Source organism: Xiphias gladius, chromosome 2 (genome assembly GCF_016859285.1).
Source record: "Xiphias gladius isolate SHS-SW01 ecotype Sanya breed wild chromosome 2, ASM1685928v1, whole genome shotgun sequence".
Taxonomy (NCBI): Eukaryota; Metazoa; Chordata; class Actinopteri; order Istiophoriformes; family Xiphiidae; genus Xiphias; species Xiphias gladius.
The window spans coordinates 14788021-14806434 of record NC_053401.1 but is presented as its reverse complement, the minus strand read 5'-3'; the positions used below and the strand labels follow the sequence as shown (position 1 = coordinate 14806434).

At 37.2% G+C, this 18414-nt stretch overlaps 1 protein-coding gene across 7 annotated transcripts in view; it reads left to right on the top strand.

The window, feature by feature from the left end:
- LOC120799632 (copine-8) overlaps nucleotides 1–18414 on the top strand; it is a 97370-nt gene that overhangs the window by 36675 nt on the left and 42281 nt on the right. For 6 of the 7 annotated variants that reach the window (XM_040144873.1, XM_040144856.1, XM_040144863.1 and 3 more), the window contains exons 5-6: nucleotides 783–822; nucleotides 7114–7190. The exons of the other annotated variant lie outside the window; for it this stretch is intronic. In XM_040144873.1, the coding sequence (XP_040000807.1) occupies nucleotides 783–822; nucleotides 7114–7190 (117 nt within the window). The remainder of the gene's footprint in view (nucleotides 1–782; nucleotides 823–7113; nucleotides 7191–18414) is intronic. 7 annotated transcript variants of the gene reach the window in all.

Below are 18414 nucleotides of genomic sequence, written 5' to 3'. Positions count from 1 at the left end.
CATACGGTTGTTGATAATCAAGCCTTTCTAGTTTAGAGAATAGATAGCTGACTGGGAGAGACACTTTAAAGGTTAAAAAAGGCTGAGCATAGGTGCTGAAGATGAGATGCCACAATTGTATTTAATTATTTTAAATATTCAGTCATGCTTTTGATTAGAATCCAAATTACTCAATGTGCAGCACACACATCACAGACACACACACAGGGTGTACATTATTCATCCATCACTGAGTGAATGGCTTGTCTGATTGCTTCCCATTCTTTAGAGTTGCCTCTGTACTGGAGGGTCCATTTCTGGACAAATTTTTCTCTCTACAGTAGTGTATGTATGTGAGGCCTGCAGGCGAAATCAAGGAATAAAAAGTGTGAATAATTTTCAAACATACATCAAAAAATATCACAATGGCCCACTAAAACTAACTAATTAGAAGAGATGGAAACACAAAGGAAGACAGACATTTATTTACATATTTACTCACTAGCACAGAATTTTTTTTTTATCTGTGTCTCACAAGCAAAAACATGTATACCTTCACAATCATATGTGTGACTGCCAATTAGTCCATTTAGTGTCAGTTTAATGGAGGATGTCCGTGAGCCTGTGATGTTGGGAAGTGAACTCCCCAGATCCTCTTGCGAAATCGTGGCTGACAAGCTGCTTGGCCCCGTTACTGATTTACCCTGTCTGTAATCCCTGTTGTGTTGCCAGCTGAGCTCCCGTCACCCTCCATCGCTTTCTAATGCACTGACCCTCTCACTCTCTCTTCCCTTTTTCTGTAGGTATGATGTTGACTCCAAGAGCGCCAACCTGTCAAAACATGTGAGTACCCAAACTTGTCTTGATTACATGCATTTTTGTGCATACATGGAGGCATGTGTGTTCACATTTATTTCTGTCTCTGCACACTTTGTTGATTTCCTTGTGCGGGTGTGAGTGAGTGTTTGTGTGAGCATGATTGCTGTCCTTGTAATTACCTCCCATTAGCCTCATTTCAGCCACATAACATTAATCTGGCCATACAATGAGTGTGTTTATCATCTACTATAATAGCATTTTCCCAGAATGGCCTGTAATTCATTGTAAAATTAAATAAACACCGATTTCCCCTGTCCACCCCGCTTTTTTGCACTGAGAGCAGTGATTAGCATAACGGTAATTAGAACCAACAATGTGATAACTTGGACTTTGCTCTCAAAAACTAATGGCTGTGTCATACTAACTGCATTATGAAGATTGTAGTTCAAAGAGGCAGACGCAGCTTGTACCATTCCAAAGGCTTGCCAGGTTATGTTTAGAGCAATTGAATATCAATTTAAGGCAATTGTTTTCCAATGTTCAGTTTATTTCTGATCACTGGACCAGGAGATCACAGTTAGTCCGTTATTTTGAACCACTTATCTCTTGTTTGATGAATTGAGTAGAGTAACATCTAGTTAGTAAACGTTTGTAGAGGTACTAATGCATCAGCATGTATTAAAAATCTTTAACCCTTTTTACATGTTGACATTTTCGCACGTTATATGCTGAACTAATTGACCAGTTTCCAGGCAACCAGCAAAGATGACAAAGTTACTGGTCACAGCCAAGAACTAATCAAACTAGTTCAGTGCTTAACCTTCTGTAGTTTTTACAGTATGGCTTTTGTACGGAATAAACATATGGATAAAATGTGTCAATCACTGAGCTTTACAGGTGCTGGTAAGCAGATTTTGTCATTTTAGGACAGAGCCAGGCTAGCTGTTTACCCCTGTTTCCAGTCTTTATGCTAAGCTGAGTTAGCAAGAAATTTAATAAGCGTATTTCCCAAAATGTCTTAACTTTTCCTTCCAAAGGTGGCACTTCTATTTAGCAACAATAGTGGGAAATGACTGCTTAAATTGACAACTTTGAAATATTCAGTGTGCTTCACAGTGTATCTATCCTAAAGGTCTGTGTCTGACTGTAATCTTGTGTGCACATAACTGTTTTTATAAAATTGGCTTTACAGTGATATCTGAGACGTGTTTGAGCAGGTGTTTGCTGTGGTAACACAGTCAACAGTCTATGACCTGGACTATCGCTGTCCAATGCAAAGAAGTCATACAACAATAAAATGATAGAAGGCAATAAAAAACAATACAACAGCAGCAAAAACAAATTCGATATCAGTCTCATATAGCTGTCTTTTCTCCTCTTTCACTCTAATCTAGCCGTCAACTGGATATTTATATTATAGCTTTAGTTTCTATAAATGCCAGTGTGCAAACATGTATTGCTTCCTCCCTCTATTCAGCAGTTTTTGACTACCTGGAAAAGAATTACTACATTATACATATTTGTGTGTGATTGTGTGGTTCTGTGAAAATACTCCTTTAAGCTACACTCACTTGACTTTTGTGCCCCAGTCTGCCTCTTAGCAGAGCTGCAACTGTCATTTTGCCCCGAGGGACCACACTTCAGCCCTTAGGTCTTACCAGTTTTTGCTTTTCAGTGTTCAGCCCAACCAGTCCACCCACCTAACATACAACACAGACTCACAGTCACATGACTTCCCTGTTTTGTGTAATAAAACAGGTAAGAAGGCTGACATTACTGGAAAGTGCAAAACGAAATGGGGATTGTGAGACATGAGTAAAGAGGATTAGATAATAATAAGTCAATCAAAATATTACTCTAAGGTCCTCCTAAATAGTATTAGATTGAGGATTTTTCTTCTTTTATGAGTACACCTGATAGTTTACAACCTAAAACATAGAATGTGGTTAGACTCCCAAAGTAATACGTAAGCTGATTAAGTGAATCTTACAGTCTCCTACTGCACGCTGTTATAATTGTGTTTTTTTTTTAAAATTGGAATAAAGCAAAAAATTAAAATTGAACAACGCTTGCCCTGTCAAGGGGCATCTGGTTGTGACCAACAAAGGCCTTTTCCCTGTTTTCCTATTATTTGGCAGTGGACTGCGTTGTTAACTACACTTATTTACCCCGAAATTGAAATAATTATTTTTCTATGGTCTATGGATGACCTCAGGAGAAAAAATATAATAGGTAGGGATGATCCTAAGAATCAGTATCAGGATCAATATCCAGTCATATTTTAATGGATTGCTATCAGCTAAAACCTTTCATCACTGTACTCTTCTGTGTTTTGACCACCTCAGCCTGCTAGTGTTGCAGCTCCTCTCCGTTAAGACAGTCAGTCTCTACACTGCAGCATCCCGCTGCATAAAGCCAGTGAGATTTAGCGTGTGTGAATGTGAAATATTAATTGGACGCAGCGGCGAGTGACTCCGAGTTCAGAAACCGAGGTTGGAAAAATACACAGATTCACTAAGCTCCAACGCTAATAATCATTAGCAAAGCAGTATAGAAAACATTAAGCTGTAGCTTCTCATTTTAAGCTGGTACTGAGCGAGGAATGTCCACATCAGTACGCCATGTCAGCTCTCACTAATTAATATTAAGTCTGTAAGTAACATGATGAAAGGTCTAAATTAAACTTGGCTGTTGTTGATTTGTGTGCTCTTTGCATGCCGCTGTGAGTAATTATCAAAGATAGTTTGTGAAAGAAGAATCGCCACTCTGTAACACCACTGTACAACCACGAGTGAACCAAGTGGTTTTTTTTAACCATCAAATTCAACAGAGTGAGACGTCTTTTTTTTTTATGCTTTCTCACTGTCAGTGGTTGAATTCTTCAAACTGAACTCTGACTCATATCCTATCAAGAATTTCATCTCACACACTATATTTTTGAACCACGACTCATTATTTGGATCAAGAAGGTCACAAAAATAAGGTGTGTGAGAATAAGTAGTATACATTTATTTAGCATTAACAGAAGTGTTGGTATCGGCAGATAAACTATATTAAAGGATCTGGTCGGTATCAGGGAAAGAAAAACTTGATCGGGACATCCCTAATACTAGGTTCTCCAACAATAATTCATAATAAGCTTTAATTTTAGGTCAGTTTTTAGAGTTGCATTTTTAAAATAGCTAAATGAAATCCATTAATTGCACAGCTGGCATTTATTTGTCAACAACTGTATGAAACTAGGTGTAGATAAATTTAATACCACGGTAAGAAACATTCGCAGTCTCTCAAAGCAAGTTTAGTCCCCCTTAGGATTTTCTCTTCTCGTTTAATGTCACTTTGTTATCTCTCTGAATGCATTCCATTCCTTTTGTGTTTCCCTTATCTTTTTTTCTTGTCTTTCCCCCTTATTATGGTATTGTCACCTTTGCTTTGATACACTTGTTCTTTCACTTCCCCTCCATCTCTCCGTTTTCCATTTCTCTCCCTGACTCTGTCTTTCCTCCCCCTTGCCTCAATTTCTTGAAATCAATAATCTCATACAAGATGATACAGGCATGTTGACTCAGAGGCAGCGTACTATCTAACTGGCCTCAATGCAGGTCTCAGGAGGGAAAACTGGAGAGCCAATCCATTAGATAGTGTTTTAGCATGGGAGCTGTAGTCTCCAGGTACACCAGGGAACCAGGTGAGAATGAGTGTGAAATATAGAGGGAAAGGTGGACAAAGTAGGGGAGCGGTAAAACACACACTGACACTGTCATGTTCATGAGAATGCACTAATTTGTATACCATGTTGTGAAGCAAATCTATTTTGAATACATTTCAGAAAAACGTTACAAATCAAAGAAAATGTCATTCATATGAAATGGGTTGGAAAGCTAATTCAAAGATATTTCCTGAAGTGCACTTCTGATTACATGCTTGTCTGCTCATTCTGAGCTTCCAAATATGGAATCCCTCTGACAACATAAAACGATAAAAACATCTTTAAAAATTCTAAGTACCACTTTCTAATAAGCTTTTATAAAGAGTTTGTTGTAATTAATGGAATTGTCAATGGTTTAATAAAATAATTTAGCAATGCTTTATAGGTCAAGGTGAAGTGCACTTCTGATTACATGTTTGTCTGCACATTCTGAGCTTCCAAATATGGAAGGCCTCTGACAACATAAAAGGATAAAAACACCTGTAAAAATTCTAAGTACCACTTTCTAATAAGCTTTTATAAAGAGTTTGTTGTAATTAATGGAATTGTCAGTGGTTTAAAAAATAATTTAGCAATGCTTTATAGGTCAATTAAAAGCCAGAAATAAGAATGACTTTAGGGTTGCCAGGTTGTTAGGGTGCATGTATATTCCCCCCACTCCAATCAAACTATATGTCTTTAATTCATTGGTAACACTACTGGACAGCTTGCCCTTCTGGAAAAACAGTCAGACATTTTGGGAAATGCACTTCGCTTTCTTGTCGAGATTTACTTAAGTACAGTGATACCACTCTTATGTCTGTATGGTAACTATGAAGCTACCACTAGTAGTCGGCTAATTTAACTTTGCTTAGCATTCAAACCTCCTGTCTTGTAAACGAAACAATGGCTGAAGCTCTTGGTAAGCAACCATCACCACCACCCTTTTAGCCCCTTTAATCCGTACAATCCCCAAACTGTTAAAATGAAAAGACTCTAGGAAGTCACTGCACGTGGCCCAGAAAAAGTTTGACATGTAATTCCAAGTAAAACCACAACTTCTTGTTTTTACACTGTACGCTTTTTCTGTAGATTAAACAATCAAGATATAACATGTTAATTAGTAAGCTTTAGAGGTGATGGTAGGCAGCTTATGTTACCCTCAAACAGAGCTAGACTAGCTGTGTCCCTCTGTCTCCAGTATTTGTGCTATACTAAGTTAGCCAGCTGCTGGCTGTAGCTATATAGCTCATCCAACTGTCAACAAGAAAGCCAATGCACGTATTTCCCAAAATATCTAACTTTTCCTTTCATAGAGCAATAAGCTACGACATGTCAACCTTTTATAAAGATTTACTTATTAGAAAGCAGTACTAAACTCTGTAGCAATGAACTTCTCAAATAAATCGTGCAGCATAACTCAAGTTTCAGGTATCACCCTGGCTGCTTAGTATTTCCAAAACACCTATAGTTTTTCAAAAATAGTAGCATTAGTATTGAATTCCCAGTATATTAACCTTAAAATGGTATCCATAATGTTTTTAACCATCCTTATCAATCTGCTTACAGTCGGCCTGAACTCCTCCTCTGCTTTGGATCTTATCTATCTATCTTATCTATTAAACACTTCATTTTTATGGAACATTACTGAATGGAACTACACCTATACAAATATATTTTTCACATTAAATCTTTTTCTAGCCCATACTGTTATATATTTAGCCATTAGTTGCACACGGCTAATTTTCCAATGGACCTTCTTCTGGCAACAACCACAGTTGCTAGGAGCTTGGGACTTCACTGCACAGCGTCTACATCAGACACAGGGGAATATATAAAAATCCTTTTAAAGTGTTATTACACCACTAATTATGGCCAAAACATATTAGTTTATGGCAAAGTAAAGTCATGTGACTCTCTATCAGTGACTCTATACAAGCTAGACAGGCAGACATACAGCTGGGTAGATGGATAGAGATATAAACAGAATAACAGAAGAGGCTAATCAATGGAGCAAAGAGAATCTATTATGTTAGTGCTGCTTGGAGCTGCTCCAGTCAGATATTAGAGAGTGTCCAATAATGAACAATGTTCTCACCAGTGTTCCCCCTGGTAAAAGAGGGATGAAGATGGCATGTTTCTATAATAGCTTCCATACATTAGTCTTTTTTTTCATACATACTATATTTTACGATGGATAAACTGATTGCCATTCTTTTTTGAGGACAGACAACTTCGTATTTTTTTCCAGGACTGATACACATTGATTTTTGTATATATACTCTTCTTTCCATGTCCGCGTTTCTGTCAGTATCAGCTGTAAAGTTTCATTAGGTGATGGCGGTTTAATTTACCAGGAAAGTGACAAGGGAGCAGAGTGGGGCAGGTGTGAGGGCTGGTGGGAGGAAGGCTCAATCTACTTGCCAATATTATCTGTCACTGGAGAATGCAGAGGTGTTTCAAGGGGTTGGAAGCTGTAGGGCTGCACTCAGTAGAGATCAGGAAGGGGGCTCTGTTGCTTTATTGCTGTGAGTAATTTTATGTCAGTCTTGTTTTACTGATTGAATTCTATGTGTTTTAATTTTGTGTGTTTAAACGGCCCCACTTCTCTCTCATTGACTCTGCAGGATTTTCTGGGCCAGGCCTACTCTACTCTCGGGGAGGTGGTTGGTTCATTGGGCAGTCGTGTGGAAAAAGCTCTAGGGTGAGTATGTGTGCCCAAAGCTGCCAATATTTAAATGACTGTCTGACCAGTGTTGATTGATGGTCACTGCACACAAAAGGAAATGATTACCAGGGATGCTGTGGATATTTTCCCTACAGAGTATAGAACCCAGGCATTTCATTTGGGAGTTACTATGTTTAAGAATTGACTTAATTGTGCAAGCTTGTTTTACATCTGCATTTGTTTCACAAAGATTGTTCTCTTTATCTGCCATGGCTTCGTCATTTTTTGAAGGCTCTATTGTGTCTGAAAAATGGTCACTGAGGGAAATGTCTTTCCCTTGTGAACATTCTTTAAGTAGTCAGTACTCTTGACATGAGTTGCTGCAGTTTTCTACAGCTATAGTTCTGTGATAATGGTTGAAAAGTGGGGTTAAGTGACTATGTATTTTTCTATACAAACAGACTATATAAATTTTTTATATAAATAGCTGAAAATAACCCAATTCAAAGGTATAGATTGACATTTAGGGAAATACACTTGTTTTTTTGCAGAGAGTTAGATTACAAAATTGATACCACTCTCTTGTCTTTACACTAAATATGAAGCTACCAGTACAGTACATCAAGTACCGTACTTAAGTACAATTTAGAGGTACATGTACTGTGCTTGTGTATTCCAATTTTATGCTATTTTATACTTCTACTTCACTATATTTCAGAGGGAGATACCTTTTAAATTAATTATCATAGGTTAACAATTCCACCATCACTGCATCAGTAATTATAATCCAATAATACAATATACATTATTCTGAAATGGGCCATTCTGCATAATTAGTTCTTTTACTTTTGATGCTTAATACTTAGTATATTTTGAGGCTCTTACTTTTTTACTTTTACTTAAGTAAAAATTTGAATACATGACTTCCTCTACAATGGTGTATTGCTACTTTCACTTAAGTATAAGTTATGAGTACTTCTTCCACCACTGGAAGCTACAGTCAGCAGGCAATTAGCTTAGCTTAACATAAAGACTTGAAGCACAGGGAAATGGCTAGTCTACACCACTAAAGCTCCATACAAAAGCAGAAATGTAAAAATGACAATTTGTGGTTTTAGGGGGAATTACATACTGACTATATCTTCAACGGTTGGCTGGAAGCCTTATGTCATTGTTGTTTTTATACTTCGGTTTTTGTACAAATTAAATAAATAAGATATAACATGTTAATTATTAAACTTTAGAGTTGCTAGTAGTCTTAAAACACTGGACAGAGCCAGCTAGCAGTTTCCCTGTTTCCAGTCTCATGCTAAGCTAATCATCTGCTATTCTTAGCTACACATTAATTGTATAGACATGAAAGTGGTGTCAGTTCCCTCATGTAACTCTTGGCGAGACAGAATTTCAAACTATTCCTTTAATAACATTCACAGAGGAAAAGCATAGCTGCAACTTTGTACTCATATAGATTTTTTTTTATTTTATTTTTTTATAGCATTTATCTTCAAAGTAAATTAGTAAAGAAAATTAACTAGTGTGCTGTTTCAAAGAAGTATACAGTACTTGATTTGTGATTCATGATAAATTTTCATTCATTCTTCAAGACGTTTGGTAAATGACAGCTTCTTGGTAACCATCTGTGAGACTGGTACTGTAAATCCACCTGACTTACTAACAAGGTGACTTGTTAAAGGGGCTATATATAAGTTTTGTCTGCCACCGAACGTGGTTTCTTGACTGTAGTGGGTGGTGGTGATGGTTGCTTGCCAAAAGCTTCATCCAGCATTGCGTTTACATTACAAGAGGTTATAATTGCCCTCTGAGCAGCGCTACTTCTTCATGGCAGCCTGGACACTACAGTGACTTGCTATTATAAAGTGACAAGACGGGCCAGCTGGGGCTAGCTGGTTATAATGGTAATTTTGGAAGAAGAAAAGAAGTGATAGAAATAGCAGCAACACAGGAGTTAACATTGGCATTGCTTTCCATGGCATTGCCTTTTTGGAAACAGCTCTTGGCGAGTAAAGGAATGAAGTTTGATGCTGCATTCACAACGTGTTATGAACGTGTTACGTCTTATAAACTGGTAAGTAAACAGTGGTTAATGCTAACGTTGGCTGTGTAGCAGTAGCAAAGCTTACATATAGCTCCTTTAAAAAGCAGTGTGAAAATCAGTATATCCATGAGAAAAACAATGAAATCCTTTGAGTCACATAAGATGAGCTGTAGTTCAGTGGATGAAATGTAGTTCAGGGAGCTGTGAGAAACAGCATCTTTACATTCACTCAGTAAAGAATACCTGCTGCTTGGAGTGACTCAAACCATATCAAGGGTGCATCCATGACTTATGTTTACGGGGAAACTAAACGCAAGGAACAGTGAATACCTACAGATGTTGCTAATGAACATACACACATACACACAAAAATACGTTTTGTGTTTCAGGCTTGTTAGACAGCCCGTCTTCTGCAGCAACCAATAGAGATTTTGATATCTGCATCGGTTTGTGTATGTATACATTTGTTTCCTTGCATGTATGTCCACGAAGGCATGAGCTTGTTTATACTTCTACATTCCTTTTGGTTGTTGTTATACTAGCTGTCAGTGCTGCAGTATTCACAAGTTTACAAAGTGTTCTCAGTGTACATGAAGTTATGTGAAATTTCAAGTTAAAAATGATGACGACTAAGGAGAAGCAGTACATCACAGCTTAAATGAGCCTGCAGTCTTCTTATTTATAACCTTTAGAGATTGATGCATCCATTTTCATGCAAGGAAGGTGGAATTCATGCACAATAACATAACATGCATTACACATTAGGATTAATGATGTCAGAGTGACCTGTTGGTTTTGATACTACTTTAATAGGATTAAAATGGGGCATCTTTCCCACACTCGTAAGTGTATTAGCTTTCCACTCTTCACCAAATAACCACTGCTAAGGGCAAACCATTGCATGATCTGTATGACAGTATGTTGTTTGAGAATCATTGCTTTAATTAATGACAGACACATTGGATAATTTTTCACCACGCTTTCATCTACAAATAAATCTAATCTTTTCTTATAAATGGACAGATGATAACATTCAGGATTTTAAATGTTGGAGACATGACTAAAAATTATGGTTAATATTTTTAAAATGCTCATGTATGTATGTCAGCGTTTAAAACATTATTTTCTGAATTAAAACTAGGGATGAACTGAGCTGAGGCCATAGCCACTCAAATTACTTTTTTAAGTATATCTATTTTGTATACCATTTTGCCGCAGCTACCCATCCCCCACGAGAATTTATTCCTAGCACACGAGTTACAGTTGATGATCCACAGACCCTATTAACAAATAAACAGAGGCCAGCCGTTTCGATAAAGATATCGACACTGACAGATCCCTTTACCTCTATTTTAGCGACATTTTGAAGGTGTAACACATCTCCTAAGATGCTGCTGTTGGCTTTGATCTGCTGCAACATTTCCACACTATCTCTATATTCACAGATATGTACAAAATACCTCATTAGCGGAAAGCTGTGATTCAGATTATATAGCTATTCTGTGTCAAACATAACAAATAAATTTAGGACTACGTTAGTATTAGCTTGCACTGAGCAGCTGTTTTAAAATGTCGTTATTATTAACAGATAGTTAATATTAAAATACTTCTGTCTCATTAGGAGCCCTAAAAAGTATACATGATTATCTGCTTTTATGCAAAATGTTGCTCTTTTGGCCTCCTTTTCACATATTTTCTGTCAGTTGAAGCCCACTTGGCTTCCTTTTTATTTTCTTTTTAATCCAATTTTCTTCTTAATTGAACCCTTGTCCAGGCTTGAGATCTAAAAAGGGGGATGTTAGGGTTGAAATAACAACCAAGCTGGCATTCCTTCATTGAACATTGTCAAAACCTGGTCATGTGTGTGTGTATGTGTGTGTGTATTTGTGTGTGTTTGGGTTTTGTGTTTTTATTGTTTGCGCACCACTATTCCTCTTTGTTTCAAAGCAACACTGTCATCCACTTGAGCGACAATCTGCCATGGTGATTGCAGTGGCAGTTTTCCCACTCAGAGGGAGAGAGAGAGAGAGAGAGAGAGAGAGCGAGAGAGAGAGAGAGAGAGAGAGAGCGAGAGAGAGAGCGAGAGAGAGAGAGAGAGAGAGAGAGAGACCCTGTCTGTGCATCTATGTGTGTGTGCACATGCTTATTTGTACACCGGGACCTCTCCAAAGTGCAAAACGATGTTGTCTACCGTGAAAGCTGTACTCAAGAAACCCTTCCCTCCAATCCACTCATCATCCACACGTTTACACACGTTTACACACACACACACACACACACACACACACAAACACTCCTTCGTGGTGCTATAGCCTTATTCTGAGGAGATTTAATTAAGAATGCACTTAAAAACCACAATAAATTTTTAATTTTATATTTTTACCAAAAGCAGGGTGATTGTGGATCCATAAGAAATAGTTTTTAAGTCTTAAATTAGAATTTTAAAATGTAAGTCCATATATAGAAAAGTCCTCAATTTAATCGTGAAAGGTCTTAAATTTTGAGACAAGAAATCACATCGTCCCATAAGACAGGACAGGACTTAACGCTGCTCATTTAAATATAAAATCTCTTGTTCTTCAGTCTTGACTAAGTCTGTTTCTTTTCTAATTACACTGTTTTGTTCTGTATATTGAGTTCTGTATATCAATGGGCTGCCATATGCTCTCCCTGAAGGTAACAGGATTGAGGAAGTAAACAAATCCTTACATAATTAATAATGATGCTAAAGACAGCCTATACTGTCAAAGTACTGTGTAATATGTCTTGTCTATGATGTTATTATAATTATTGGCAGAAAAGGTTGTGTGAATAATTGCAGAAAATAGTTAAAGAACGTATAAGCTGTGTGAGTGGAATGTAGGAGTACTTTGAGTGCTGATGACATTCACTCTCTATATATTGTGTCACATTACGTCAAATATATACAGCTTAAAATGATGGAAGTGCATTTATTAGATTTAAATACAGGTGTAATATAGATCACTTGTAGAACTTGTTTTTAAAGTAGTCATGAGTGATTTGGTGCAGAAATAGAAATGTATGTATGTTTGTGTGTGTGTGTGTGTGTGTGTGTGTGTTGGACTTCGTCAGACACACACCTGCAGCCTTACACGATGGGGGGGATCTTTAACAATTTTAATGAGCGCTAATTACAGCTAATTACACTGTTCAATCAAACTCCAGTGGGCATTCAGGTTTGTGTGTGTGTGTGTGTGTGTGTGTATGTGTGTGTGTGTGTGTGTGTGGCAGAGAGCCTCCAGCAACAGGGAGCACAACATTGACAAGTACAATATCCTATATTGCAAGGTTCCTAGCTGACCAGAAGTACTGTTCGTGTCTTGTATATCACATTTGCCTCTGTTTAGTGTTACTCTCATTTGAGCTGGTTTGTTGTCCCCCATTATTTTAACCTGCATTTGACCACTACCCAGTGCAATCATCAATGATCCACAAAATAAACTTTCTGTATTGCAAGTTGATCAATTCTAAAAAAAGCTTCCATCCCATAAAGCAAGTGCAGAATCTTTGTTTAATGTTATTTCGTTTCTTGGACTATCTAGTTTGATACTTGCATTCACCTCTTTCAAAAGAGTGTAAGTTGTTTGTTATTTCTTGTAATATATAATCACAATGATATCTGAAGCTTTAACTGAGCTCTAACTTAACTTCCAACATTCTTATATCAGAACACTGTTAATAAACACACATGAGGATGCAAGATGTTTGTTCTCTATCATCATCTAAAATATTTTGCCTGTCAACATGGTATTTGGTAGTTGTGAAAAAAAGAAAAATTGCACGTCAGATCTGAACACCGAAAGCACATTTTTGCAGTAATATTCCTTTTATTACCAGGAAACTGATAAATAAACCATACATTAAATTTGAAATTGAAAATTTAGTCCTAAAAAACAGTATTTAGCTCAGTCGCTAATTGTTTATATGCAAGCCATAAACACTTTTACTAATACATTTTTGATATCCATTATTAGAAAAATTGTGACCCCTAATTTCAAAAGACTAAAATCACAGTTTAAAGGAACTGTTTGACCATTTGGAAAACATGTTAATGTTAATTCACAGTTAGCTTAGCTTAGTTGAAAGACTGGAAAGTGTTAAAGAGTTAAACTGTTGTACTGGTGAAGTGTCAAAAAATGACACGGGAAGTTATGTGCTTTACACTTAAACACTTAACACTTTTTGTAGGGTTTAAAAAACATAAAGTAATGTGTAAATTAATGAGCTTTAGAAGTGCTGGTAGGCGGACTTTATTACCTTTGGTAATTTTGGTATGAACCTTTGGTTGATTTTGATGCTCTCTTGAATATTCGGTAAGGCAGTTTGTGACAGGGGGATCTATCACTTTCAACCTTTCCCTTGTTATTTTTCTTCATACTCTATTTTCCTTCCATCCTTTTATCTTCTCTCTCCTTTCCAAGTCTCCATCTCTGTCTCTTTCTTTCTCTCTCCACTCTCTTTTTTTGGTCTTTGCCTCATTTGTTCCAACAAACAAAATATTTCAATGTTCATTTTAAGTAGGTACAGGGTCAGAGAGAAACCCCGGTTCACTATGGAAGAGCCAAGTTGGTACAGTTTTAGATACAAGTGTGCGAGGAACACAGAAACACACAAAAATACTAATAGACAAAAAAAACTCTCTATCTGCCTCTGCTTTGACTTTGATGTCAATGTTCCTTTTTGAGAAAGAATGGTTATGAGTTTAGTGGAAATGCGTCTGTGTGATTGTTTACTGTATGTGTGTGTCAGGGCATGACTTATGTTCTTATGTTATATAATGATATTTGATTCTTTCGATTTTGATTTTATTTTATTCAGGTATTCCCCCTTCATTGGGAATAAAATGAAGATGACATGTGTGTAAGGTCTGTGTGTGCATGCCTGAGCCCCTGTTTGTGCATGTGTGTCAGCAGGCATGAGTATTACACTGCAGCCCAGAAGTGGCCCAGACTTAATTACCCGTCTCTCGCCAGACGCTGATTGCAAGTCCATGTGTCTTGATTATACGATTCAGTGTTTCCTTACACACACACTCACACACAAACTCATACGCACACAGGAAGAGAGCTTGAGATATTCCTGAAGCACTTCTCAACTTTGGAGTGCTTTTCTGTGTCATGAATAAACTAAAAAGAGGAAAGCAGTTTGGCAGAGAAAGAGAGCAATGATGAACTTGTATCAAATTTTCAGATCTCAAGCATTTTCAAAGGTCTGTTTTTATTCAAAACACACATTAAAATCATACACTTCATGATGAATGCTAAACATAGAAAAATAACATTTAAGGACCAATTTTTTTGTTTCTTTTTTCAGCTTTGAGTAGGTCCATGTTGTCTTTATCACATATTGTGTATGTTATGCCTGCATATGTAAGGAAAAACTGTGAGATACATTATTCATCCAGTAACTCCACAGTTCTGACTGTTGCCACCCACATATTATTTTAAGGCAGATCTCACGGCCAGAATAATGACCGTGGCTCTAAAAAGCAGAGAAGCGAGAGCAGGCATTTTAGGAAATAACAAGCAGAGGAATCCCATTCGATATACTGCTGCAGGTGCCTGGCAGAGTTGTCATAGTGACACAGAATCATGGTGCTTCTCTGTGTGTGTGTGCGCGCGCGTGTGTGTGTGGATGTGTGTGTGTGTGTGTGTGTGCGTGTATGTCTTTTAACCATTTCTCCTGACGTATTGTTGCAGTTAAATGACATGATTGAGACTGAGAGGGTGAGAAACAAAAAGAAAGAGATAGTGAGAGAGAGTTTTACAAAGTCTGCATCGTGCTCTTAAAAGTTGTAATAGCTTCTTCTGTTCTCCAATTATGGCAACTGGGTTGAGCAGACACACAATCCAAGTTAAAAATAATAATAATAATATTCAACAATGTGTTCACCTTTTAATGCTGCGTTAACACCACTTTCTCCTTGACCCTCTGGATGTGATACAGAGAGTTGGACAGCAAACGGTTGCTATGCTAGTGGTTGAAAAATAATAATCATAATAATCATACAAAAATAATAATCATAAATTCACACAAAAACGTATTTCACACATTTTTTGTGTGATTAGTGTGGACTCTAGTGAAAGTAACAATACCTGAATGTAAAATTAAACGATAACAGGTTAAAGTCTTGGGTTATAAATCTTACTCAAGTACAATAAGTAAGTATAGATGTATTGATAGAAAATTGTACTTAAAGTGTGAAAAGTATAAATACTCGCAATACTAAAAAGTGACTGCTGACAGTGATATGTTATTGGATATAATACTGTAATGGGTCTTAATAGACCCATGATGAATACCTGCACACTGCTATTTTTGTTCCCAGTTGTTTATTCTTTCACGTCTATCATTTAACAGCTCTCTGAGGAAGACCAGTCAAAACACTGTAATGTCAATGTAGACATTTTTTAACCTTCTTAATTGTGAACTGGAACTTTCCTGATCTCAAACCGGGTTATGTTTAGCTCTGATATGTGTAGCTTAAATGGCCTTTACACTGACAACTCATGCAGCTAATTATTTTTAATTAACTCTACCTTTTTGGTGTCCATTCTACCCTTTGACACATGCCATGCTGTGTGCCAACATCTGTTTATGCTGCTCTTAACGTTTGATGCTGCTTGTGTCAAACAAATAATTACCAGAGACAGGAGCATCTGAAAAAGTTCATTATTGAAGGTTGGATATCTACACTGAGAGAGCTGTTAAATAATATTATGAAATTGTTTAAAATCAGATGAAGTGGGTGGAGAGTCAAGTGCTAAGGTTCTGGGTTCGGCCTTTCTGTGTTGAGTTTGCATGTTAATAATGCCTGTGTAAGTAAAATAAAATCACCGGCAGAACAGGCAGAGCTCTTTTTCAACTGAGGTTGTTATTATTACAAAGAGTTATTCTAATACTACTACTCTACTGTTTTAAAATATAGGAGGTGACTTACTGGTATTTTAAGTCAGATAAAACACCTATGACTTATGGAATTAATTCTTGGTGCTAGTGTCAATAATATGTCTCAGAGGAGGTGTATCAGTATTGCCTCATTTATTATTTAGCTCTATCCCTTTCTCACCATACCAAAGAGACTATTTTCAGCCTGTCCAGCCACAGGAGAAAGTTGCTAGATTGGATCTTTGTTGTGGGTGACATTAATTATATGTATGTTTTAGGCAGGTGAATAAGGTCAGCCTCACTTTCTCAGTGTTCCTCTGAATATCTTTTAGTCACTTTAAACACCTAATGCATGCAAATTATTTGACCCCACCTCCACATGCTATGTGGAAATAAAAGGAAATAACAAAGAGAAAAAGTCTACTCTCTCTAAGGTGCGATTTTAGCTTTTCTTCCAATCTTCAGATTTCAGAAAGGGTATTGCTTTTGCAAGTAAAAAAAAAAAAAAACCTCTTCAATGCAAAGCATCATTTCCAAGATCTATTTCATTTTGATAAATGTGCCGTTTCAAAAGCACTTTCCCCCTAGTTCCTTGTGCTGGAATAAAAAGAGACTTGAATTACATTGACCCCAATTCTGGGCTGTCTAAATGACTGCCTGAGTCAATTTCTGCCAGGCGGTTCTGAGAGTGGAGCTCATCAAACGACAGGCCTTTGTAAGATTGCAAGACCTCTCAAAAGTTAAGTCAAATTATGTCGTCCTGCTCTTCCTTCCGCGCATGGATAGCTTCTTTCACTACTAATTCTGGTCTGAGGATTGTATTTACAGTAGATACATCACCATATCCAGAGAAACTTTTTCAAACCTGCATTTATCTATTTTGTTGCAAGTTGCAGGCAACACAAGCAACAAGCCATAAACACAACACTGACACATGTCAGTGTCTCAGTCTTAATTTGTCTCAATCAGCTTGTTGCTTGCGCTACCCCCAAGGTGCAAAAAATATATAAATGCAGGTTTGTTGGGCTGGTTAAAGAGGAGAGGATGAATGTCAGTAGCTAAACAATCTGACCTTGTCCACATCTTAATGGACTAAAAGAACATTTCCAGTTTCAGACAGTGAAGTTAGTCAGAACTCTGTGTGTGTGTGTGTGTGTGTGTGTGTGTGTGTGTGTGTGTGTGTGTGTGTGTGTGTGTGTGTGTGTGTGTGTGTGTGTGTGTGTGTGTGTGTGTGTGTGTGTGTGTGTGTGTGCGTGTGCGGGTGGGGCTGTTGTAAATGATGTTATTGAGTTCACCTTCAAGACTACAGTGTTTATTCAGGGAAAGTGCTTACCCATACACACCCTCAGACACATGCATCATCTACATATTTACTGCAGCTGCAACGGTCCAAATACATACTAAAACACACCCTCATAATATCACCAGTACAGTCATTCATGCACACCAATTTGTCACCTAACTTTACCAACCAAAGAACATTCAAGTCATTCACACACCCTTAAACAGATGGACACATGTTGCCACACACACAAACATAAACACCCCATCTCAACAGTGTTCCTTTTGTATCTTTGAAATGTTTTGAGGTAGTGTGAGGTAGTAAAACTTTCCATGAGGTTTGTTCCTGAACCAGTCTGAACAGGGTTGTGCTCATTAATGTAACTTTTTTAGTTGGTCTTACTTCATAATGTGCTTTCACATTTAAAGGTGGGTTTTCTGCATTGATCTGTGAGACCTCCATTTAGGTCCTTAACACTATCAAGACCTATGCTGGTCTCTAAATTAAACTAATCAACATCTGGAAGATAACATATATTAGATAAACACATTTGATGTCCATATAGGCACAGTAGAGAAATCTAATCTAAGGAGACATTCTGAGGAAAATTATATGAAAATGCCAAATTGGAATGTAGGCGGCTGCACTGCAGTATTTACACTGTCTGACTTTTCATCTTTACTGACTTTTCATCTTTACTGATGAGTCAAGTATGGTGTCTATATATTGTTACCAAATCACACCTTATCTCATCACTTAAACAGCTCCATCTCTTTAACATCTTACATCGTCACACTGTTGTTAAAAGACAAAAACAAGATATGAATAAAATAAATCAAATGTGAATGGCTTATGATCAATAATCAGAATTTAGGTACATCCCTTGTGTTGTTTATTTTTTGTATTTTCATTCAAACAGTGCTGATAATATTCAACACAAGACATATTTGTGGAAACCTGTAGAAATCTTACCTGTATTACCTGCATTGAACCTCATCTGGAAACTAGTTCCA